Source organism: Aspergillus japonicus, assembly GCF_003184785.1.
Source record: "Aspergillus japonicus CBS 114.51 unplaced genomic scaffold BO86scaffold_11, whole genome shotgun sequence".
NCBI classification, from domain to species: Eukaryota; Fungi; Ascomycota; class Eurotiomycetes; order Eurotiales; family Aspergillaceae; genus Aspergillus; species Aspergillus japonicus.
In genome coordinates this window covers 578231-601414 of record NW_020291648.1, presented here as the reverse complement: position 1 = coordinate 601414, position 23184 = coordinate 578231, and the positions used below count along the sequence as shown (strand labels likewise).

Here is a 23184-nt window from a genome sequence, read left to right as displayed (position 1 = left end):
TGAAACTCCTGACACCGGGCCCCATGATTATGCACTTTACAAAGACCAAGATTAAGGAACTGTCTTGGTTCTCGTTAACATTGCCCCTCATGGCTTTCCCCCTTGTTACTCTCATTCCCCACGAAGACAAATAAGGCAGGCGGCAAAGGAACTGGCCCCATTGTTAAATAAGATAGAGCCAGGTCAGGCATAAATAACATATACAAATACATTTCCTTCCGAGCTGCCCACCTGATCAATGCCTCTCCATTCCCTGGGGTTCCGACTGATCAAACAATTAAATCGACCCGAGGCCACTGAAACTCACACCTCGGGCCAATCCCAGCCGCAGAATCCGCATGATATCCTCACCCGTGACGTCCTCCGATAGGCCAGCACGCCAATCCCAGCCTCGTTCGTGAGAGGCAGGACCGTTCTCTGCATTCAACCGGGGCACAAGCACACCCGAACTACCGGCTGAGCCGGAGCCGGAGAGCGTGCGTGCTGATCCGACCATCTCGCTACCGATGATAGAGAAGGTGCTCGAAGCATTGGGAGCGGAGACAGACTTTTTGAGCATGGCGCGCGGTGATGGAGGTAGGATGTATGAGTCGGTTGAGGAGGATGTATTTGCGTTCTTAGAGGATTGATATTCAATCAAGGTGGAGCGGAAACATTCTTCGCACTGGGCGTAAACGCGAGGGGTGACAGTCTGGAGGTCCTCGATCGCGGAGAGAATGGTAAATTGCTGGGAGACGGAGAGGATGGGGGTTGGTTCTGAAGCCGGTCAGAGTCTTAACGAAGTCTATAGGAACACGGTTAGAGGATGGAAAGAACTTACGGTCAACAAACGGGAGGACTTCGCCCAATAGAGTCAAGAGGCCATCGACTTGAACGGCGGAGTCACGGTCTGGGTCGTACAGGCCACCATAGATACTGTCTGCGGCGCTGCCGATGACTGCCACAAGGGCCTGGGCTGCCGCACGTCGTCTAGCAAGAGGCTTGTATCGAGGTTGTTGACCTTCTTTGAGGTTCTCGGCCTCGTCCCGGATTTCGTAGTACCGGCGTAACGTGGCATATCCAGAGAAGTAGTATTGCAGGATACTGGCTGCATCTTCGTCGGATCCTGCGATGGCGGCCAGACAACGACCAGGGTCTCGGATCAAAGACTCAAGCTGCTCGTCGAGGTCATTCGACGCGGGATAAGCGCGAGACTGCACAAGACTGTACGAAATGAGCAGGTCAACCACGGACTTGACCTTACGGCGGTTATGTGCGCGCGCATAGCACAGGAGAGCAAGACCATAGTCCTCTGAATCAGCAACGGTAGAATCACCGAAACGCTGGTCAAATTAGCAGCCAGTTGATGAAACGGACAAGAAAGAAGAACTAACCTCCGAAACCTTCCGCCCTTCATTGTCAAGATCAAGCTCAGAACAAAGCATAACCACCTTGTCAACTTCCTCAGCCGTATTGAGCGGCAATCTATCCAGCAGTTCCGAAACACTCTTTTGCAACTTCCCCCTGTCGTCCAGGCGACTTAGGACCTCGAGAGCTACCTCCCATCCGTTGCGAGTACCATCTTGGCATTCAATCGATTGTCGTTCAAAAAGGCCAGATGCATAGGCACTGATTACATCGTTCTTGTTCACACGAGGGCCGGTTGCTTCAGTGCCTTGGCCTTGACCATACGACAAAACCATCAGATCGTCTTCGCTCAAGCCAGGCATAGATTTCGATTTGGAGGCTCTGGGATTCAGCCAGCCCCCAATGGACGCGACCTCGACTACGGCACATGACACACACAGTGACCATGTCTGAAGCAGCTCAATCACGCCTTCGACATTACCTTCAAAGACAGAAGCCAACCCAACTTCGAGACTGCTGAGTGAATTGACACGGAAACTAGCATCATCACCCTCCGCGCTTGTGGCGTGACCAAAAGCTAGATCAAGTCGCCGCAAATAGGCATCTTGCACACTGGTAGGAGACGTATTCCTTGCTGGGCGAGAGAATAGGGGGTTGAGGCTGGTGGGCGGAAGGTCACTAGGGACCTCGTCATCATCGTCACCACCCCACCACACGGTCATGCAGATGGTGGCTTCGAGCCAGTCTTGTGAGTTCTCCATGATGGCATCTTCGTCACCGAGCAGAATACGATACATGGATCGAAGGTTCTGATAAATTGCCCAGGGCACTTTGCTTTCAGCCATGCGGGCGGATTGGGTGAAGGAAATCGTCTGCGCGGGGGCAGTCGCCTTCAGCCCAAAGTTGACAGCTTGGAAGCGGTTTTCTTGAACAGGGGGTTCTGGCGACGCCTTGTCTTCGCCTTCAGCGAACTCCTCCAGGTCTGTTACTGCCGCCAAAACCCGTCTTCTGAACAAAGCCCATTCGGCACCCTTGACATCCCAGTCGTCGCGAGAGACACCAGGACATGACTCAAGGATTTGAAGAGCCTTGTTGACGCATCGCTGAATATTCTGCAGCTGTGTTCCGCGGTATCCCGCCTGTGGTAGGCCATCTTCTAACGCTGATCTTGCATAGTTAAAATCGGCAGATCGCAAAAGTTCGACGGCTGTCGAGAGGCTACCCCGGAGAACGGCCGCATTGAGCAAGTCCCAGAAGCTTGATGACGCAGTAGGGTTGGGTTCGAACGCTTTCAAGACTTGCAGCTCCGACGCAGGAGGGATGTGGTTGGCATCGAGCCAGTCAATGAGAAGTCTGGGGATGGGTGTCGGTGATGTTGTGCGTGGACCACCCAGCAATAGATTGCGCGTTGCGAAGGGGTTTACTTGGCCGGGTCGATCAAATGGCCGAGGGGGGTGATGCAGCTGTAGATGGAGTGAAGCCAGAAAACTTGCCTTGGCGATATTTGAGGCTTGGTCACCCGGTCCGATGCCGTCTGACTCTTGGTAAGGACCATTCTGTCCTGTAGCTGTCTTCCACACATTTGCTAGTCGACTGCAAACATCCGAGAGGGCCGCGCGGAGGTCCGTGCCATTATAGTCGGCTTTCCTGACTTCGTCATACATGCGGCAAAGCTCGTCCTCCGTGCTCATGACAAAGTCACTCGACTCATCCACTGTTGTCAGCCGCGAGCGAGCTAGATTGCGAACTATAGACGGCATTGCAGAGTCTTTCTTCGGTGATAACTTTCCCTTGCGCAGAGGCGCTTGACCTGCCCAGCGCTCATCGAGCTTTGGGCGCTTAGCGCTGCCTGGGTTTGAGTAGATAGACTTGCGATGACCAAGTGAGACAGGCTGCGGAGCGATAGAGTCTCCGAGCTGAGAATCCAAGAAGCTGAAGCGGCCCACAGCGTTCTTGTCCGCCTTACCCACACCCAAGCTGCTTCCCGTCTTGTCCACTACCTCGTCCTCTGTCTCAGTCAGAATATCATCTCCCTCTGCATCCATCTGGGACTCCGTGAAGCCATTGGATTGCCCAAAGCGTGTGGATTCGTCAAAGCGAGAGCCATTTGTGATGCTGAACAGGGACTGCGACGCTGCAGACGATTTCGTTGCGGTTGTCGTTGTTTTCTTAGGTAGGGGTGGCAGAAAATCATTTGACATGATGGATGACCCAAAGATGCTATCATTGTCATTGAGGTTCATGTGGCCCGACTTTGTGAAGAGGGAGCCGGAGCTCATGCGAGAGCTCCCAAAATCGGAAGGCCCGCCATGCGGAGCAAAGGAGTTGGATGCGGACGGTGGGGCCCCAGCCGGAGTGCTGGATAAATCATTGAAAGGATCGCGGGATTTACCAGGCGTAGAAGGCGGGCTAGACTGGAGGTGGAAATTCCAAGACATTGTGTGTTGATGGGTTGCGAGGACAGATTCTGGAGGAAACGGTTACTGGGCGGGAGGGATAGCGGAATTCACAGGAAAAATAGTTGTTAGAATCGAGGCTATGATTCAATAGCCCCGATGGGGGGTTATAGCCCGGCGAAGATGATGAATGACGAGCAAGAATGGCCGGGAGGGGGCGCAACAAAGAGTGGAACAATTGTCAAGGCGCAACCAGCAAAATGGCGCCAAAGGAAATGCTGAACATGGCCGATTTGCATGTTTCGTGCTCGTTGCTGGAGATGATCGAGCGAGACGCGCCGGCAAGGGCGGTGAGGCCAAAAGGTGAGTGTCATGTGATATTCATGCCTCAGGTGTCGAGTCTTTTTGATCGACTATTCCCAAGTTGGACGACTCGTATTCGGCCATGACGATCTTCTATCTTCAAGGCTGTGAAATCCAGCCGTGTCCCAATCAACGGTCTCAATAGCATATTTGAAATGCACAGCCCGGACCCTGAGCATCCACACCTTGTCAGACCAACTTTGGGAGACCCTGAGATGCTTTCCATTATTGGCGCGTGGTGGAAACTTACGCCCAAAGCATCTGACGCGCACCAAGTATAAAGATCCTGGGCTCCGGTTGCCCTCTTGAAATGCAATCCTTCGCACTATGAGTTTCCCAGTATCACCGCACTATGGCTTCTTATGCACCTTCATTCCACTCCGATGCGTCCACCGAGTTTGACCCTGGCTTGGTGGATGCTAAGCTACCAAATGATGATACTATCATCCGTCGCTACAAGATCTCCAACACAGCATGGCGGCATCATTACAACGTAAAACTTGGAGACGATCAACAGCTCTACAGGGTTCGCGTGTCCGAGTTTCGACCAAAGAAGCCGGACCTCACTTTCCATGCTGGGATGGATGACTCCGGTCCGGTCGTGGCAGTCGCCAAGTTCCAACATTTCTCACGAGGTATTCACATTGGCTTAGGAGATCCTCAAGCTCCGAGTGAGATGGTGTGGGAGGATCTTACCGGCCGAAGCAAAAGCCACAGCAAATATCGCTGGGAGATGGAAGTCCATACGGCCAGTGGGCCACGGAGGCAATCTTTCCTGTGGAAACGGACACACCATGTCGGCCTCGAGGGTCACACTTGGACTAGGCTCAGCAATCGCAATTACAAGCTAGTTGACGAACAGAGCGGCAACATTCTGGCGATGTTCATGAGCAATGTGGCTTCATACAAAGAAAGTGGCATGCTCCAGCTCTATGTGGATTATGGCCAACAGTTCGATCTCATGGTCCTTGCGACAGTCCTTTCCTTGTATGAGAAAGCGAGACGACGTCGACAGAACAGCACTACCACTGGAGCATGAGTTGAGTGGAGGTGGAGGTGGTCGGCCCCCGTTGGAGGGTGAAAGGGGTCATCTTAGGTTATCTCTTTAAAAACACTGGTCTGAGATTCTGGGATCATTTTCAAGCTTCTTCACATTAGGGAAATCGCCACCATCTCATTTTGGTATGCATGAACTTGTAGTAGAGAAACTGTAGCTCGTTGGGAAATTGATTGGACTGTTAACTGGTAAACTTGCGGTTGATGACATAATGTGGTACAGAATGGCTTCTCCAGCGGGGCTTGACAAGAAATACTTTCCCGACGGCGTGAAACTGGGACTCTTCAGATGAGAGACAGATGCAATCCTTAGTCAAGCCTGCACTCACTCAGTCACTCTCGCCATATGACTTATTCCTAATCTCCCCAGGAGTCAGGCGTGGCCAACGGAAATGGCACTCCGACGCCCTCATCGCAAGTCCCGGCACGGCTGCCTCGAATGTAAGCAACGACGAGTGAAATGCGACGAGCTGCGGCCGGTCTGCTCAAATTGCTCGAAACGCATGGCGTCGTGCAGGTATGACTCTGCGACTTCACTACTCTGGACCAACGACGAGTCACAGCCTCGTCCTCCGCCGAACAAGTCAGGCTCTGAAGGGCCGCGGGAGTCCGAATCCACCTTTTCCACGACCGCCAATTCGCTCCGCATTCTGGGGAAATTAAACGGCGACGACGAGCCTCAATCAGTCGCTCGTCTCAACCTAAGCGACCTAGAGTTGATGATGCACTGGTGCAATTCAACCTACAAGGCACTTTCCCGGCACGCGAAAACCGATGCGATCTGGCAGGCTCGTGTTCCTGAGGAGGCTTTATCCCACCCCTTTCTCATGCACGGCTTGTTGGCATTGTCGGCGATCCATCTCGCGCGGACGAGAGATGAAGTCAAACGCGCGGCCTACGTGAGCATTGCCGTCGCGCATGAGAACCAGGCTCTGGCCTTCTTTCGCGAGCAGTTGAGCGACATCAACGCATCGAATGCCAAAGCCATGTTCGCATTTGCCAGCGTTGTCGTGGTCTACACTTTTGGCTTTCTGCATCCCTCCCATGCCCCCGGAACGGACGATCCGTGGGCGTGTATCAATGGCATCCTGCAGGTATTTACATTGACGCGCGGCGTACAGCAGATTCTGAACGAGGCGACGTCGACGATACGAGGTAGTGATTGGGGGGCCCTCTTCCAATTGGATGACTACGATGATGTGCTTCCTGATGATGAGCGGTCCGCTTTGGACCGACTGCACGAGGTGAACCATTTCTGCAAAAGCCAGGATCCGGCTCATGACTCCATCACCTACGAGCATACAATTGAGAACCTGGCAGACTTGATGGCGGCAGCTCATCAAGGTGTGACCTCTGTAAGACAGGCCTGCAGATGGGCGATTAGGCTCAAGGCCGAATTCGTACAACTGCTACAGGAACATCAGCCACTGGCGCTTGTCATTGTGGCGTATTACTGCGCAATCCTTCATCGGCTTCGGGATATCTGGTTTGTGGATGATTGGGGTATCCGGGTCCTCAAGGCCATTTGGCAGGTTTTGGACGACCAATGGCGACCGTTGCTCGATCAACCCATGATAGGGACCTTGGGGGATAATGCCCACCGAGCGATTGATTAGCGAGGAACTTAGCAATTGACACGAGCGATTGGCCAGGGCCTTGAATATTTAAACCTCTCTTCTACCTCGTGGGGCATCATCCAATCTAGTTGGTGTGCGTACATAGTACTAGTAGTACTTCTTACTTCTTCAATCCACAAATGGAACCTCAGAAGGATCGGTAAAACCCCCATGGGTTTTGACAGCTACGGAAGTGCTACTAGATTCCTAAATCTCTGAATAGGAACCAATGTGACTTTTTGGTCAGTATTGAGTGCTCAGAGAGACGAAGCGCTCTTCGCCCAAATCAGTTCTTTGCTGCTTCTATTTCGGTAACTTCGTTTAGCTCGTATTCATATCCACATTGGGCGGCAGCCCTGGTCTACCTAGTATCTACTGGCCTGTCTATCTCTACCTTCTACAATTTACTGTCCGGCTCTCCATTCTCCAACACATACCTGTACCTCGCTCTGCCCGCATCCATGTCTCTCAACGCGACATTCACCTCTTCCATCGGCCGTTTCTCGATCCAGGGCAACACGTTCTTCTGCGCCGCCAACTCCAGCATCGCCCGGATATCCTCGCGCGACCCGATATTCGACCCCGCCAGCTTGATGCCCTTCTGAATGAATGACCAGGCCGGCAACTGAGGCAGTGGTTTCTCGGGGGCGCCCACCTGGACGAACGTGCCGCCGACGCGCAGCAGCCTCAGATATCGCGCCAGCGGCATATCGTCCCCGTCCACCGTACAGATAATGAGGTCCAGCGTCCGCTCGTACTTCTTAGCCCAGCCCTCCTCCTCGCCCGTGGCGATGAACCCATCGGCCCCGAGCCCCTCAACCGCATCCTTCCTCTTGGCCGCGGACCGCGAGATCGCGACCACCCGGTCGCAGCCCATGGCCTTCGCAAACAGCAGCCCCAGGTGGCCCAGGCCGCCGATGCCCACGACGCCGACGCGCTTCCCGGCTCCCGCGCCGTACTTCCGCAGCGGCGTGAAGACGGTCGCCCCGGCGCAGAGCAACGGCGCCGCATGCGCCGAGGACAGCCCGTCGGGGATCTTGAACACGAACTGGGCCGGCCCGCGCCAGGTGCGCGCGAACCCGCCCATGGTCTTGACGGCGGTCTTCTGCTGGAAGCCCGCGTCCCAGAAGCGGTCGTTGTACGTGCCGGTGATCCGCGGGCAGTAGTTCTCTTGGCCCGTGCTGCAGGCGTCGCAGTCGGCGCCTAGGCAGGCCAGGATCTGGGCGCCCACGCCCACGCGGTCGCCGAGCTGGAAGGCCGAGTATGGGGCCGGCAGGGACGGCACCGAGGCGCCCAGGCGCGTGATGAGGCCGACGATCTCGTGCCCGACGACGCACGGGTAGTCGGACGGTCCCCAGCCGGAGCGGAGCGTGTGCACATCGGTGCCGCAGATCCCGCAGTGGGTGACCTGGATCTCGAGGTCGGTGGGGTCGAATGGTTTGGCTGTGAAGGTCGTGAAGGCGAGGGGCTCGGTGGGCGAATGCGAGACCCAGCCGTGGAATTGGTCGGGTTGCGGGGGCATTTCGAGAGAGGTTGGTCAGAGACGCGGGGTGTACTTGGAGGAATCTTCCTGGGAGGTGGGTTCTGCGCAGGAAATGAAAGAAGAATTCAAACACGAGGAAAAGCAACGCAGTCTTCCTCTTTTTGGATTTTCTCTTGGGAGGAAAGTAGGATCACGCCGCTGAGGGACGAAATGCGGAGATGAAGCGGATTCCCGATGGGGCAAAAGAGCGGAGGGGCCGAGAGTGCCGAGGTTCTTCCACCCCACACTCCTTCGCGACAACTCTACCATCGATATTGATATTGCCATACTCACAGTATCTAGAGAAGAGACCTGCTACTCATTAAGCCTGGAATATACCGCAAGAGGTCAATTGTCTTCTGAAGTCTAGGCTTACGTGATCGCTGCCGTTCAAATTAATCTTTCCGATTCAATCTGAGATGAAGAATCTCGCTGTCTGTCTCTCGTACTAATCCTGAGCCAAGAATTCCAGTACTAAGCTCAGAGCCAACGTGGAGAATATTTACTTTGGAAGTGGCCAAGAAATATCAATTCAGGGTATAACCACTGATCCTACCACCTTCTCTTCAAACCCCTCTCTCCTTACACCATTTCTCCACCTCCTTGGCCAACTTCTCCCTCTGGTCCCTCACCATCTCCATCATCGGCTCGACCTGCTTCATATATGCCTCGGCAGCATACCCGGTCTGACCATCCGGCCCGACAGCCCCGGGCCCATCCTTCTGCGGCGCAAGGTAGGTATCATAGATCGAGATCATCAGGTCCATCACACCGGATAACTGGTTGGGAAGCCACTGCGTATCGGCCCAGAAGCATGTTTAGTATCTATCTCACGAGGTGAAAGTTTACCCTCGGGGTTGTGGAGAGCAACTTACCGTGACGATGGGACTACCACCGGTAGCAGTAGGGTGTGGAGTTCGACGGATGATATACTCTCGGGCAAACAGCCAGTGTCTCCAGCGGAAGCTCCGAACGTGGTTCAGAGTTTTGAGGAAGAGGATGGTGGTCTCGGTGTCCTGGACGGCAAAGTTGCGAGTGCCGACTTCTTCGGATTTGGAATTCATGTAGGCGAGGAATTCACGGTGGGGTAGAGGGCGGTAGGCACGGAACTCGTGCAGGATCTTGGTGAGCGGAGTGGAGGGCATGGGGATCTGGCAGAGGTGGTCGAGGAGAGGGATCTGTTTGTTGTGGATGGTTAGGTTTGCATCTAGAAGGGGTAGACTTGAGACGAAAACTTACCATGCTGTCGTTCGCACCGCTCTCGCCGCGGAAGAAGAGGGGCTGGTTGTCAAGAACTCCATCGTAGATGACACCGTTCGGGAACATGGATTGAGAGGTGATTCCGAAGATGAAGACACGGAATGAGAGGTAGTCCTGGGGCTTGGAGTTGGCCCACATGTCTAGATGCGGGTTGTTAGTAAGGAGGAATCTTTGAGCAACAGGAGGGAACGGGAAGCGCTTACCTTCCATCGAGGCTTCGATCTTCTCCATGGACGCGAGAATCTCTCTAAATCCATCGTTGACCACCGAGCGATCACCCTGCTCGACATTGTCGACCACCTTAAGTGCTCCACTAATAAGACCATTGGATTCTTTCACCATGTCCACGTGGGTCAAGATAAAGCCGGCTTCGGAGCTCTTGGGGTCCAGACCCTTCTCAAACGCGCGGACAAGACGCAAGTTGGAATATTCCAGGCCTTTGGAGGGGTCTGCGAGGGTGTAGTTGAAGAGTGAGTATGCAGCTGCGTAGGACATGAAAGGAGGAATGTCGAGGCTGACATCATTTTAGTTAAAACGGCCAAAGCTCAATAGATTAAGCGTAGACTCACATCTTGGCACAATGATACATTGGACGAGCCACAGACTTGGGCAAAACATCCCGTCCGAGTCCATAGCCCTGGTCGGGGTTCTTACACCAGTTCTCCCAGCATGGCTCGAGAAGATACGACGAGGCGAGGAAAGAGTAATCACGGAATGCAGCGGTGATCATATAGAGATCCGGTGCACCATCAGGTGTGACCAGCTTGTCAATCTCCTCGGTCAGGTCAGGAAGCTCGGCCAGAACAGCCGGCCCTAGCTCATATGTCGCAAGGAGACCTGGAGTACCATCCTCCTTAACGGCAGGGAGACGCTCGAGCAGTGACATCAAAGGTTGGAAGACAGAAGGCAGCTTAGTGGGGGAGACAAGAAAGGGCAAGAACCCGGTAGAGGTAGTGATAGTGAAGGGGTCCAAGGACCGAGGAAGGGTGGAAGGATCATCATGGATATGAGGGAAGCGATCCAAGGTACTGTTCGGGAGGGGAACTCTAGAAGGAGACATGGTGCAATTATCTCTAGATAAGGGAATGAATAGAGGTATGATGAGACGCTGAGATGTGAGAGGATACGAGAGAGTCTAAGGCCTTGAGTAAGAGGAATAAGAGGAACTAGAAGAAGGAGAAAAGAAAGAAGGAGAACAGGAGGCCAGGTGAATTGAATCAGGGGATCAGGTGAATGGGAAAGAAGGAAAATCAGGAAGTTAAGTTAAAAAGCTTGCTCTCTAGATAATGAACTCAGAATTCTTGTGCCTGGAAATTGGGCGGGATTGCAGGCGATTCTTATAATGCTTTGAGGCCGGTATCAATTCCGGCCTCGACAGCGCCATTACGAAACAGGTAGGGAAACTGCGTGGAGACCTCAGTCTCAATCATGATAACAAGGTAGTACTGGCTCTGGACATCTCTGAAGCATTATATGGCTATTTTCACGAGTTCCCATGCCCATGAACCCTCCCTCAGATCAATCCATCGCTGCTAACGCCTGCTCGACGACTTTATACTAACTCTTGGCAGATCAGGGCACGCTGGGATCACGAGGACACGCTATTCCCTTTCCAGTATTGTATACCAATGTGTTTGGCTGCCTATACTCAGCTGTGGCTGGTGCGCGAGAACTGATGCATTGCTACTGGCTACTTCTAGCATATATCTGACTATGTTTTACACAAGTCTCGCTCAGATTTGCCGGTTTGATGGACGTGGTGTCCCAAACTCACAGTCACCTACATCATGACCTTGACTATACTTCACCAATTGCCAAGGCTCAAGTCATGTAATCCTCGCCGCTATTGGTCACGTCAGCCGGATTTTGACAGATTAGCTTTTCGTAGTTGCATGAGGCCGGAATTGAGCCGGCCTCCGCTGATAGCCGGCCTCCTTTATATCAGCCGCCTATCTGTCGACTTATCGGGCAACTCGGAAGAACTGCCAACCCGAGCAAAAATGGGTTCAATTTCAAGGACTGATAAGGACTATAGTTGGTGCTTGGACATATCATACATCTACATAACGTACTGTCATTCCACGAACATTACCACAAAGTCATCCGTGCTTCCGTCTGTCGCATAAGGTCACATCACATTCGACTACGGCTCAACGGCCTCGTTGACCATTCTGCTCACCGTCCGCCGCGCCCATGTTGATACTTCTGCTCAGATAGCATTACGTAGTCGAATTCATCACTCATTCACGTCCTCCATTGACATCGGTGCTATGTAAATCATCTAGTAACATGCTAGTCACATAGTAGCGTGAGATTGTCATTTAGAGTGCCCATAAATCTACTCATCGGCGTATGTCTTCGTAAAGATTGGAGTGTATGTTCTTTGTCTATTGTACATGGGTATATTTTATAACCGAAAAACTGCCCTTCTGTTGAGGTTGGAAGTCATGACTGAGGTGTTGATTAGAGATGATTTCTTCTGTAACTGGCACAAAGACATACCAACACCTGAGCCTTCACAGCACACGCCGTCAGACCAGTAGACGAAGAGTTGCCTCAGGATCCTTGTCCTTGTCCCTGACTTCTTTGCGTTCCACTATATTCGTCTAAGCTTGGTGAGACTTTTTGCAGTTTCCGATATTCCTCTTCGAGAGCCTTTTGCATCTCGAAGTCAGCTTGTCGTTCCTGCCGGACGCGCTGCTTTTCCATGTCAAGTTCAACCGCTTTGTGCATTGACTAGAGGCCGAGTCATTGAGAAGTCAGTATCCATTTGGGCAAATAAGTGTCAAAGCATTAACGGACCGCCTTCTCTTGCTCCTGTGCCCAGTGCACAAAATAGACAATGCCGGCTGTGCCTAGGCCAGTGGCGGCCAATGTCAATTTGGAAGCCCGAGACATGTCAGCTGTTGATGTATTGAATGATTAGAGACGTCGCAAAAGAAAAAGTAGCGACTCTCTTGTCCAAGAGGCTAAGTCAATCATGATCCCAGTCTCGTGTCGGCGATAATCGACGATGGCGGTGTTTCGTGGCAGAACCTCCGACCGCCCACGGGGGTCATGCGTGGCGTCGGGGAGATCGGACAGCGTACTATCACAAGCTCCACAACTCCACCTTATCAAGATATCGCCTTCAACTCAAGTTATATCCCTTCGAACATACTCTGACGTCCCAGAGGGCTTACTTGAAAGATGGTGTGTGCTAGGAGTCGAGTCCGTCCCTGAAGGAAGAGGCGCTAACGCTGTCCCCAATAGTCCGCTCAGAACTCCGCAGGCATTCAGACCCTCCTCGATGTAGGTTATTCTGACGCTGCTCCTACGAAGGCATACAATTGACATCAAATCTTAGGCCGAGAGAGAGGCCCAGAAGATTGTCCAGCAAGGTAGAGCCCATCTAAACTACTACCGTATATCATCACTGTATGCTGACGTGTCGCTTCTTACAGCTAGAGAATGTACTGTCCCGGCCCCTCACCAATGTTAACGGATCCCTCATTGACACGTTCTGTTCAGACCGTACCAAGCGGATAAGGGACGCAAAGGCTGAGGCTCAGAAGGAGATCGAAGAGTACCGCAAGCAGAAGGAGGACGAGTTCAAGAAGTTCGAGGCTGAGGTATTTACAGCATTACGGTGGCTTCTCGATCAGGGATAGCTCGCAATCACTGTTCAACAAACGAGCTAACGCTTTCGTGTCTGTTCTAGCACTCGAGCGGGTACAAGAAGGCTGAGGAGGATGCGAACAAAGAGGCAGAAGTCAAGCTCCAGGAGATCAAGGATGCCGGAAGCGAGAAGGGTAGCAAGGTCGTGGAGGATCTCATCCATGCACTCATCGACGTGAAGCCCGAGGCTTCGGAGAAAATTGTGGTCAAGGCATAGATCTGTTGTTTCCTGCAGCACCGTGAGAGTTCATCAATTTTGGGTTCTTTGCTTCCAGCCTGTGAATATTATTTAGCTGTTTGATCATACAACCACCCATATGTACGGAGTGCGCCCGTTCTAGTTTCTCTGCAGCTAGTGAAGGGGTGTCAATGTCCTTCCTCAGTGTGGGGATGCCCGCTTGGTGCATGCGTGATACCCCTTACCTTTATGAGACTCCTTTGCTTTCCACCCGACATCTGCGGAGGGCGCAGGAGGTATTAGACAGAATTTATCCCATTTTTAATATCAAGAAGTTATTACAAGGAGTATTGAAACAGCTCCAAGGGATTTTCCAATACATGTTAATCATTCAACACTCATACCAAGGTACATAGTATGATCAGGACTGTTAATGCTGCCTCAGGCATGGAAAACCCCGAATAGGCATCTGTTGCGTCATAAGTTCCTCCTCGGCGCGAGGCCGCCCGTGATGCTGGTTTGTATACTGTCGCTTTACCTCCTAGCTTCATTCGCATGAAGAGCACGCAGGGCATAAACAAAATGAGATCTGCTGTCGCTCAATTGCGTACAGTAAGAAGTCTATTCTTTCGCCACAAGAGGACTGTCTTCCATTATGACAATTCGAGGTGCTGTTCCAGCTCACGCGGGTTCCGTTCCTCCGCGCATACAGCGTCCGATGTTCTTGAACCACGCTTGGAAGACCTGGGCAAGGTAATCAGAGATGAGTATGCTGCTATCAGAGATCAATATGGTGGGTTGCATGGCATATCCTGATAGGCTTGTCAGCGTGCTTAATTTGACCTGATATTCACCAGATGCCCCGAAGCACCCTGTCGTGCTTGCGCATGGACTTCTTGGATTTGACACGCTTCGCCTTGCCGGTCCTTATCTCCCCGGTGTTCAATACTGGCGTGGGATTGAGGATGCACTCTCGATGAAGGGAGTCCAGGTCATCACTGCAACAGTACCTCCATCAGCGTCCATTGAAATGCGCGCCGAAGAATTGGCAAAAGACATCGTTGCCGGAGCACGTGGCAAGGAAGTGAACATCATCGCGTGGGTTCTCTACCTTCCAAGATTGACTCTGTTTCTTTGGTATCAAATGTCTAATATTGAACAGTCATAGCATGGTAAGCCTGATTGCCTCATTCACCGTCATCGGAGCTCTCCGTTTACACTTCTGTAAAGGGGTAGGCGATTTGAATGCATCTAATGTCCGTTACGGTCACATCCTGACTGACGACGAAGAGGCCTTGATTCACGATATATGATCACACATCTTAGACCAACGGAGTTTAAAGTCAAGTCTTTGACTACTATAGCCACGCCCCACCGAGGTATGTATGGCATAGCAAAGTAATCATCTTACTAAACCAGCTTGACAGGTTCGGCAGTTGCAGATTATGTGCTCAAGCAGATTGGCGGTATGTCAAAATGACTGCCCCTAAAGAAGACGAAGCTGAAACTCATGACTCACAGATGACCGCTTGGCTCAATTGTACTATGCGCTTGAAAGACTAGGAATAGAATCAGGGGCATTCGCTCAACTGTCCCGCGATTACATGCAAAACACCTTCAATCCTACTACTCCAGATGTGGAGGGCGTTCGGTAGGTGGTCTGTCCTGTGAGTGGTGCCGGGAGACTGAGTTCTTGCAGCTATCTGTCCTATGGAGCATCGATGCAGCCAAGCTTCTGGTCTGTCTTCCGCCTGTCGCATCGCCTCTTGCAGCAGGTCGAGGGGTACAATGACGGGCTTGTCAGCGTTGCGAGCAGCAAGTGGGGAGGAGAAGGGGGCTACAAGGGCACCCTAGAAGGGGTGAGCCACCTGGACCTGATCAACTGGACCAACCGTTTAAAATGGTTGGCCGGCGAAATCACGGGCAACAGGTCAAGGTATGTTGGATGAGTTCGCGATGCGAAGATGGTCTTTTTCTTTTGCTTTGCTTGTTCTTCTGCTGCTGGACGTCGGCTGATACTCTGCGTAGGTTCAACGCAATTGCGTTTTATCTGGATATTGCAGGTACGAGCAAGGACCCTGGCGTCACGCCACACCCAACTTGTCCAACCATTCCGGAGAGTCTGGCTAATGAGATTGATATTCTAGACATGCTTGCGAAGGAAGGTCTCTAATGGCGCGGTGCAGTACCTAACCTCTTATCTGGAATCTTGGTGCCTAGAGTGCCTTGGGCTAGTTCTTTTCATTCGGTGGTTTGACAGCAGCTTATTCCCGGCGATACCCATTGAAGCCACTACTTTAGATTCTACACATGTAAGGGTGGAATTCAATAACTCCCTACTTATTATGACGTGCAGTGCCGTCCATGACAGATCGTAGACTCGTGTTCGATTGGCAGAGAGAAGACCAACAAAGGTGGCGGTGCAGCCAGTCGGACTGGGCGGAGTGGCTGAGTCGACCGCACTCGGCTCGGCGCATCCAGACTCGGGCAGCCAGCCAGCCCTGTGAGAACAATTCCTCGTCGACCCCACGGGAGCAGTTCTGCTTCCCCTGGCCTTAACGTCATTCCCTCCCTGTAAGTTACTGTAAGTTCTGCCGAACTCCCGTGCTTCTTTTTCTTCCCCATTCCCCTCCTCCCTTTGTCCATTATTATCTCTTCGCCTGCGATATTTTGATTACCCAGACGTATATGCAGCCAGTTGAACTGGCATTTGCTCCTCCTTCTATATACTTTGCGTCAATCATAAATCAGGTCTTGAAGAGTGATTGTTGCGTCTCAGGTGCCGGTCATCCTCCTCATCCGTACATTTACGGCTTACGCACGGTTCGCCATGTCCGTAACAATCCACCTGGACCGGCCTCACAAGCACTTCACTAACCTCGACGTTCTCGTTGGGAAAGTGGTGCTCACTCTACCCTCCGAAGCTGCTATAGGAGGGATACAAGTGAAGCTTGAGGGCGAGAGTCGTACACGTCTTGCAGGCCCGCGATATCCGCATCATGAGCAGTCGGACAAAAAGCGGACAGAGATCGAGGTTCACAAGGTGCGTTAGTCCACAGTCTCCCAACACTTACACCTTGTAAATCACTCACTGGCAAGGACTCGGCGGAATGCCCCTCCCTATTCAAGCTGTTACTAAAAACCCTTGCAGCTCCTGTATAAGGTTGCTACCGTCTTCCCCACCCCCGAAGTTTTCAACTCGAAGACCCCCGAAAGGGTCTATACGTTCGCCAAAGGGAGCTACGAGTACCCGTTCAAGTTCAAGGTAATCGCGTAATTGTTTCCTTCACCATTTTCGACGTAGACTGATTTCAGATCCTAGTTCCCGTTCAACAATGCTTGCAATTTCCAAAATAGCATGCTCACCAACCTCAACATCACCGGCCTCAAGGTGGAGGTGGCGAAGGATACTCATCGCCATGTGAAGAAGACGCTTCCACCATCTCTCAGTGGGTTTCCCGGAATGGCCGATATCAAGTACTACGTGAAAGCCACGGTCATCCGTCCACAATTCTACAAAGAGAATATCAGAGGGGTATGTTCTCCCTCTTGTCCGCTGTGGCCTCTTCTTATCTCAAATGCATGAGACTAACGGCCGCTGTAAGATCACCAACCTGAATTTCCTACCAATCGAGCCCCCGCGAACAGGGAATCCAAGCGAAGAGACTTACGCCAGACGCCAACATCAATTTTCGGATCTCCCTCCCGTCTCCAAGAAAAAAGGTCTTTTCCAGAAAATGTCAAGCAGTTCCCTCCGGGAAAGCGCCAGTAACGGCCCTCGTGTGTCCGCAGATTTGAGATTACCCAACCCTTCGATACTCACCTGTAATGAACCTATACCGATGCGAATCATTGTCAAGAAATTGTCCGAGTCATACGAAACCATCTTCTTGCAGATGTTACAAGTTGAACTAATTTCATATACACACATCCTCGCCCATGACCTCAAGCGGACAGAGAGTGGCACCTGGGTCATGTTGAGCTGCAGCAATATGGCCATACCTCTAGGGAGAGGGGGAGATCCTGCTGAGACCGAATGGACCTTGGATGCTAACATGTGGAACCGCATACCGCTCCCCAGCACTGTAGCTCCATCATTTGAAACATGCAATGTCTCCAGAACCTACGAACTTGAAGTTCGTATAGGTCTCACACATGGATCAGTGGGAAACATGAAAGTATGTTGTCTGCCTCGGCCCTTAATTCTTCGAAATGACTGCTCACTGCTAGTAGCCTCAGCTTATCGTACTTCCATTGCGCATGGCCGTCAAGGTCTTCTCTGGCATTGCACCTCCACAAGCACTCTTGGAAGCTATAGCTGCGAATGGGAATGTTAAGCCGACTGTGTCCACCTCAACCCGACCTGCAGGTGATGGTCTGCCTCCACCGATGCCTCCTCGGCCTGCCCGGCCACCCGCGCCTAACAACCCAGAAGATGGCTACGACGATGCACCTCCGAGCTACGAAGACGCGATGGCTGATACTCTCAGCCCAATTGATGGCCCTCGTAGAGAGTATAACCCACCAAGCGCCTCCTCCGAAAGATCGTTTGAGTCTGGCGCTGATGCAAGATCTCCAGTTGGAAAGGCACCTGAGGCATCGACACTGTACGGCAACGAGGGGGCCAATTCCTCTGCGGAAACCCTCGATATGCTGCCTTCAACCCCCCCAGAGTCCCGGTCCGGATCACCCGTCTCTCTTGTTTCCCGCCAACAAAGCGTACTCAAAATACACAAGGCAATTCCTCCAGAGGAAAGCCCTCCGCAATACCAGGCAACAGCGGACAATCAACCCCAGATATTTAGCAGCCAGGCCGATCACAGACCACTCCGACCAGAGCACCGCACCATGAACCTGGGAGTACCTAATCGGAAGCCAGTTCCTCGTAGTCCAAATCGGGATGTCTGACGTCCAGTGTGGCTATGCTCCCAATAAGAGTATCATGTTATCATGTCTCTTCAATCGACCCCGGAGTCATTCCTGGCTCTTCGGAAATAACCTTCGAGCTCGCAGGACGAATTCAGTCCACTACGTATCTTTAATACTGAGCGATTACATTCTGTTTGCAGCTTCTTTGGTGCCAGTTCTCTGAACGTGCAACAAACATATACTACCTGCTATACATTGGAAGCTATACAATGGAAATACCCCCTGTCCTTTACAAGCATAGATGTGGATTCTGTACAAGAGACTCAAAAATACAAATTTGTAAGGCCAGTGTTGGTACTGTTTGGTGGTGCGAATTGGCCCGCCTACATGCGGACCAAAGAGGCTTAGCGGGAAACAGAAGCTTTGGCACTGCATCGGTCGAGTCGTCGTTCGGGCTTTCCTTCCCCGTGCTTTTCGTCGGTTTCCGCGCTGCACTCTCAACATCTCATCATGACTGTTTTCTCTTCTCAATAATATGTCCTTTTCTCCTGCGCATACCGTTCTCTGAGTGTCCTTTGATTTCCGAATAGATTGGAGATCCGCCCTCTATCTCGAAAGTGTTAATAGCGATTGAGCTCCTGACCCAAAACTGCTCAACCGACCAACGCGCTGCGGCAATCATATCGAATCTAAATCAACTCAACCGCCTCATCGAAGTCTTACACTAATGAGCTGCCCTTGATCGCATTACTTTGGAAGTAGCAGCGGAATTTTCTAAACATTCCATTATGCGTCTCCACTTAACAATCCAGCGTCACGGCTTGCCCGTGACGCGCATTCTTTGGACAACGTCTCCTCACTCCCAATTCGGTCCCAATGCGTCGAACGGCTCGCCCATGATTCCCGCTGCCGCGTCTGCAATTACTTCGACGCGTTTACCTAATGCGCTCTACTCGAGTGGTGGATACACATTCGCACAACTACTGGAAGATGTGAACGAGGTGATTCCGTTGGAAACAGAATCGGCACAGTTTGACGAAGAGTGCAGTGGGCAGTGGGGTCTTGAAGATTATGTGGTTGAAGTGGGTGGCTCAGAGTGCCTACATTTTATGGAGGTGGGCGGCCTATTGCGCGACGGCGATGAGGTCCTGTATGTGCCATTCCGTCCATGTTGACCCTCTCATGATTTCAATTAGGGAGCCACTAACCGAAGCGTCCTCACCTGGTAGAATCCGTGCTCTACAAATCGAAGATCTTCGGGCCAGGCGGCTTTCCGGTCGCCATCAGATCTCCGGAGATGGCAAACACCTCATCGATGGCGTTCCCTTCGGAAAGCCTTTCCTGAAAAGGCCTACTTCATCTCGACCTGCAATCACGATTCCACCTAGGAAGAAACGACGGACTACCATCGCAGGATGGGATTACGGGGTACGCTATGATGATGATGCGGATTGGGAACCACCCAAGCGGCTTCTTTCCAACGTGGAAGTTGATGCACTCGGGAACAGTGGTAATTCCGAAGGGAAAAAGGCGGAAGGGCATGGAACTACGTTTCAGGATGACTTCCAGGATTATCATGAGCCTGAGGATGACGGTGACGGAACAGTAATCCGCCACCCCGTGGACCAGGAATCAGAGAGTGATTCTGACATGTCTGATACCCGAGAGGGCGAACTTGAGGAGGAGTTGAAGGCTCTCGCGGAGGATTTGGAAGCCCCTCCCATCTCCAAACTTGAAGACCAAGTCAAGCAACAGACTGAGTCTGCGCCCCGTGCTCTCCGCTCCGGGCCTAGGACTCCCTCGATAACACCAAAGAGAGATGCACCAAAGGTTACTCAAAGTACCTCAACCCCAGCTGAGTCACGGGCGGATGCTAAGGTGGTCCTATTTGAGGATGAGAAGCCGGCATCGCAAGCCTTGAAGCCTGAAAGCACACCTGTGAGCAAGGCGAAGTCACCCTCCGTGAGTTCGGCTGGCTCTGTCTCAGACGACAGCGACAGCAGCTCACTCGCATCCGACTCTAGTGGTGTGAGTGACTCCAGCTCGGATGAAGACTCGTCTTCGGAGTCAGGTCATTCGCTATCGGACTCAGATGACTCAGATGATTCAAATGAGTCTGATGATTCAGATGATGAGTCCACTTCGGAGTCTGATGATTCAAGCGCATCGGAATCGGAGGATGAGGATGTTTCCGACTCAGACACTAGCGTCGAAGCCCCCATCAAAAATGCTCCGCCTGGAGCAGGATCGTTGCGGACCAAAAAGAGTAATCAACGTAACAAGATGCGTCGCCGATTGGCAAAGCTCAAGGAACTTGGTGCTTTACCTGCGCAAGCTGATTTCGCGGCGCTACGGGAATGGGAGGATGTGCATGGATGCGAGTACTATATCCCCGAAACCAAGCCTGAGCCCAAACCCGAAACCAAATCTGGAGCCAAAGCTGAAGTCAACTCTAAAAACCGAGGCGACAAGAAGGAGCAAGAACGCGCAGAATTTGAAGCAAGGCGGCAGAAACTGCTCCAGGATTTGGCTGCTGGCGGCGTCGACGTTTCAGTCACCCCAGAGAAGGAGAGCGTGCCGCCCCATGATGAGAACAAGCGGAAGACACGTTCTGCAAGGGACATCTCTGTGAATGGTAACACAGACAGTGATTCATCTAAGAGGCGTACTTTGGATGTTGCCAGCTCTCGGCGAATGCTGTTTGGCTCTCTTGGAGTGAGAGCTCCGCGCAACAAGGAAGATGAAGATGCGACGCGGAGGAAGCTTGCTGCAAACATCACCCATATTCCACCTCGCAAGTCCGTAGGCCAAGACACAGAGGTTGGGCACGAAAGTGATGTGGAACATAACTGGGAGGAAAAGTTGACCATCAGAGCTACCGAATGTATCCACGACGATATTGAGCTGACGGCGCCACCTTTCCCATTTGAGCAGCGCTGGGATCACGATGTCAGCAATATCATCAGGCAACGCAAAGGCTGGGGCAAGAAGAGGAAGCGGCGCCAACAGCTTCAAGTCTACGACGCGGGAGAGGAAGAATATGGAAATTGGGAGGATAGTTACTTTGACGGAGATGACCGGCTCAATTATGATGACACGGAGCAGCTTAACGGGGAGCATCAAGCAGAAAATGAGGCTGAGGAGTCAGCTGAGGATCTGCCTGTACTGCCCACTAATCACCTCACCCTTCCAGATCTCTCTGAGGATCACCTACAGCGGGCCTCTATAATTGCTTTCAAGCAATTGGACCTGTCTAAAGCCACAAACTGGCAGCCTACCGTGTCTGAGTATCGGGTGGCTGAGATACATGATGTTTACGAGGACAACATCCTCAAGATCAGGCTCGCCAAGCGTGACAGAAGGCAAGTCGCCGATGTTGACCCGGATGAGGTGGAAACCGATAAACCATATTACACCGGATTCGAAATGCCTGGCCTTGAAGATGATGCGGCGGAGGACGATGGCTTCCGAGAGCTTTCCTACGCGGACTTCATTGAACCCAAGCTTCTCCGAGCTGCGCCCACTGCAGGAACTGGGGATGCTGAGAAACCCAGCATGTCAGTACATTAATTTCCTTCACTCCTCTGGCGTATGGAAACGCTCACCCGACCAAGCTCCCACGCAGCAGAGGAGTCCACCACGCCGAAGATCACCACTCCGGCTCGAATTGAGGCCACGGCCGCGCACGATGGCGACAAAGATGGTCAGCGACCAGCCCCCGATGCGGGAGATAAGCCGGCTGACTCGGGACCTAATAAGCCTATTCTCCAGGAGACAACAAACTCCTCGAAGAGTCTTGCAGGCGATTCCAGCCCCGTTCTGTCCCCCCAGTTTCACGGATTCCAGTCCCCACCCCCAACCGGATGCTCGGAAAAGGCCTCGGACTCGGCATCCAACCTCATCGCCGACGCCGAACCAACCCCCGATGGCGGTGCTGACCGTCAACCCGACGTGCTTCTGCCTTCTAACAAGAAATCTCCCAACTCTCTGGGCTCCCCACAGCGCCCTGACGGTGTCACCCCCGGTCACGCCGCAGATGCGTCTAATGACGATCTCCAGATGATCAGTAGCCCGCTCAGTGTGTTGTCCTTCAATCAGCTGATGAACCGGTATTTCCCCGCCAAGCGGGAGAGGAGTGATACTCCACCTTCCAACCAGCAAGCGCAGGGCGACGAGACCCGACCGTCCTCAAGTTTGTCGGCCAGTTCCATGGTCCCGAATCCGTTCTTTGAGATCGACAGGGCTCGAGAGGAAAGCAAGCAGGAACTCTCGTCGCAGCCATCAGAAGGCGCTGGGGTTACTGCGGGTGATACCACACTAGATCTCCAATCTTTGGTGGGATCGTCTTCCACGCCACCGTCAGGCCAACGGTCCGTGCAGAAGAGCTCGAAGTGGAAGGACACGGAGGAATCATCCCTGATTAGTGTTGTCCCTGATGGCATGATTCTACCGGTGGCGCCTCAACCCAACCCCCCTCAACCCGCGGGATCTGAGTCCATTGTGGTGGATCTGACACAGTCCAGCCCCCCGGTGTCGCCCGGGGGCAGTGACCATGACTTTGGCCGATCGCAGCGGCTGCCGCAAGGGCCTGGGTGAGTGCAGAAACACGTACCTCCCACGCAACGCCGTACCCGACAGTCGCTGGCCAGGCTGCGGGGGAAGTCGCGGAAGGGATTGAGCTTGGAGTCGAACCCACCGCAGTGAAGACGGCGAGAGTCCGGTAGCGAAGATGTGATGCGAAAGACAGGCAGACGAGCCAGAGGGTGCTGCGTTCATGCTTGAATGACAATGGAATGAAAGAGTAGAATGATGGGCGTCGACATGTAGTCTATTTCGTTTTCTTCTTCCTTTGTTTTAAACTATGTACATACATACATACATACATACATACATACATACTACATACATCGGTGGTGATAC

The 23184-nt window shown here is 52.5% G+C and overlaps 10 protein-coding genes across 10 annotated transcripts; 6 read left to right on the top strand and 4 right to left on the bottom strand.

The window, feature by feature from the left end:
* Positions 1-18: 18 nt before the first annotated feature.
* On the bottom strand, positions 19-4048 carry BO86DRAFT_387476 (putative nuclear pore complex subunit Nup85). Its single transcript, XM_025671603.1, has 3 exons — positions 1374-4048; positions 821-1322; positions 19-756 (listed from the first exon to the last, which is right to left on the bottom strand). The coding sequence occupies exons 1-3, from the start codon at positions 3783-3785 to the stop codon at positions 278-280; spliced, it is 3393 nt and encodes a 1130-aa protein (XP_025529918.1). The 5' UTR covers positions 3786-4048; the 3' UTR covers positions 19-277.
* A 155-nt stretch (positions 4049-4203) lies between these two features.
* Positions 4204-5426, top strand: BO86DRAFT_387475 (uncharacterized protein). Its single transcript, XM_025671602.1, has one exon. It carries the CDS (start codon positions 4459-4461, stop codon positions 5143-5145), a length of 687 nt encoding a protein of 228 aa, XP_025529917.1. The 5' UTR covers positions 4204-4458; the 3' UTR covers positions 5146-5426.
* Positions 5427-5437: 11 nt separating this feature from the next.
* Positions 5438-6975, top strand: BO86DRAFT_357938 (uncharacterized protein). Its single transcript, XM_025669721.1, has one exon. It carries the CDS (start codon positions 5555-5557, stop codon positions 6776-6778), a length of 1224 nt encoding a protein of 407 aa, XP_025529916.1. The 5' UTR covers positions 5438-5554; the 3' UTR covers positions 6779-6975.
* Positions 6976-7058: 83 nt separating this feature from the next.
* BO86DRAFT_387473 (NAD(P)-dependent alcohol dehydrogenase) lies at positions 7059-8464 on the bottom strand. Its single transcript, XM_025671601.1, has one exon. It carries the CDS (start codon positions 8298-8300, stop codon positions 7176-7178), a length of 1125 nt encoding a protein of 374 aa, XP_025529915.1. The 5' UTR covers positions 8301-8464; the 3' UTR covers positions 7059-7175.
* A 225-nt stretch (positions 8465-8689) lies between these two features.
* On the bottom strand, positions 8690-10859 carry BO86DRAFT_387472 (indoleamine 2,3-dioxygenase family protein). The gene is made up of 5 exons (XM_025671600.1): positions 10130-10859; positions 9764-10074; positions 9540-9700; positions 9176-9478; positions 8690-9094 (listed from the first exon to the last, which is right to left on the bottom strand). Exons 1-5 carry the CDS (start codon positions 10618-10620, stop codon positions 8867-8869), a joined length of 1494 nt encoding a protein of 497 aa, XP_025529914.1. The 5' UTR covers positions 10621-10859; the 3' UTR covers positions 8690-8866.
* Positions 10860-12131: 1272 nt separating this feature from the next.
* BO86DRAFT_297745 (protein PET117) lies at positions 12132-12458 on the bottom strand (the record flags this gene model as incomplete). The annotated part of the gene is made up of 2 exons (XM_025667423.1): positions 12132-12296; positions 12363-12458. Coding segments are annotated over 2 exons (261 nt in total), but the record flags the coding sequence as incomplete, so codon positions are not given.
* A 198-nt stretch (positions 12459-12656) lies between these two features.
* On the top strand, positions 12657-13697 carry BO86DRAFT_387470 (uncharacterized protein). Its single transcript, XM_025671599.1, has 7 exons — positions 12657-12752; positions 12813-12851; positions 12907-12940; positions 13004-13012; positions 13071-13171; positions 13261-13569; positions 13641-13697. The coding sequence occupies exons 1-6, from the start codon at positions 12750-12752 to the stop codon at positions 13432-13434; spliced, it is 360 nt and encodes a 119-aa protein (XP_025529912.1). The 5' UTR covers positions 12657-12749; the 3' UTR covers positions 13435-13569; positions 13641-13697.
* A 280-nt stretch (positions 13698-13977) lies between these two features.
* BO86DRAFT_308045 (triglyceride lipase) lies at positions 13978-15568 on the top strand (the record flags this gene model as incomplete). The annotated part of the gene is made up of 8 exons (XM_025667757.1): positions 13978-14188; positions 14253-14493; positions 14686-14774; positions 14823-14861; positions 14917-15046; positions 15095-15331; positions 15424-15458; positions 15543-15568. The coding sequence occupies 8 exons, from the start codon at positions 13978-13980 to the stop codon at positions 15566-15568; spliced, it is 1008 nt and encodes a 335-aa protein (XP_025529911.1).
* A 193-nt stretch (positions 15569-15761) lies between these two features.
* On the top strand, positions 15762-18769 carry BO86DRAFT_387466 (arrestin (or S-antigen), N-terminal domain protein). The gene is made up of 5 exons (XM_025671598.1): positions 15762-16438; positions 16547-16660; positions 16718-16930; positions 17001-17573; positions 17629-18769. The coding sequence occupies exons 1-5, from the start codon at positions 16226-16228 to the stop codon at positions 18301-18303; spliced, it is 1788 nt and encodes a 595-aa protein (XP_025529910.1). The 5' UTR covers positions 15762-16225; the 3' UTR covers positions 18304-18769.
* Positions 18759-22860, top strand: BO86DRAFT_408202 (uncharacterized protein; the record flags this gene model as incomplete). The annotated part of the gene is made up of 3 exons (XM_025674329.1): positions 18759-19414; positions 19494-21821; positions 21879-22860. The coding sequence occupies exons 1-3, from the start codon at positions 19053-19055 to the stop codon at positions 22858-22860; spliced, it is 3672 nt and encodes a 1223-aa protein (XP_025529909.1). The 5' UTR covers positions 18759-19052.
* Between the last annotated feature and the right edge of the window lie 324 nt (positions 22861-23184).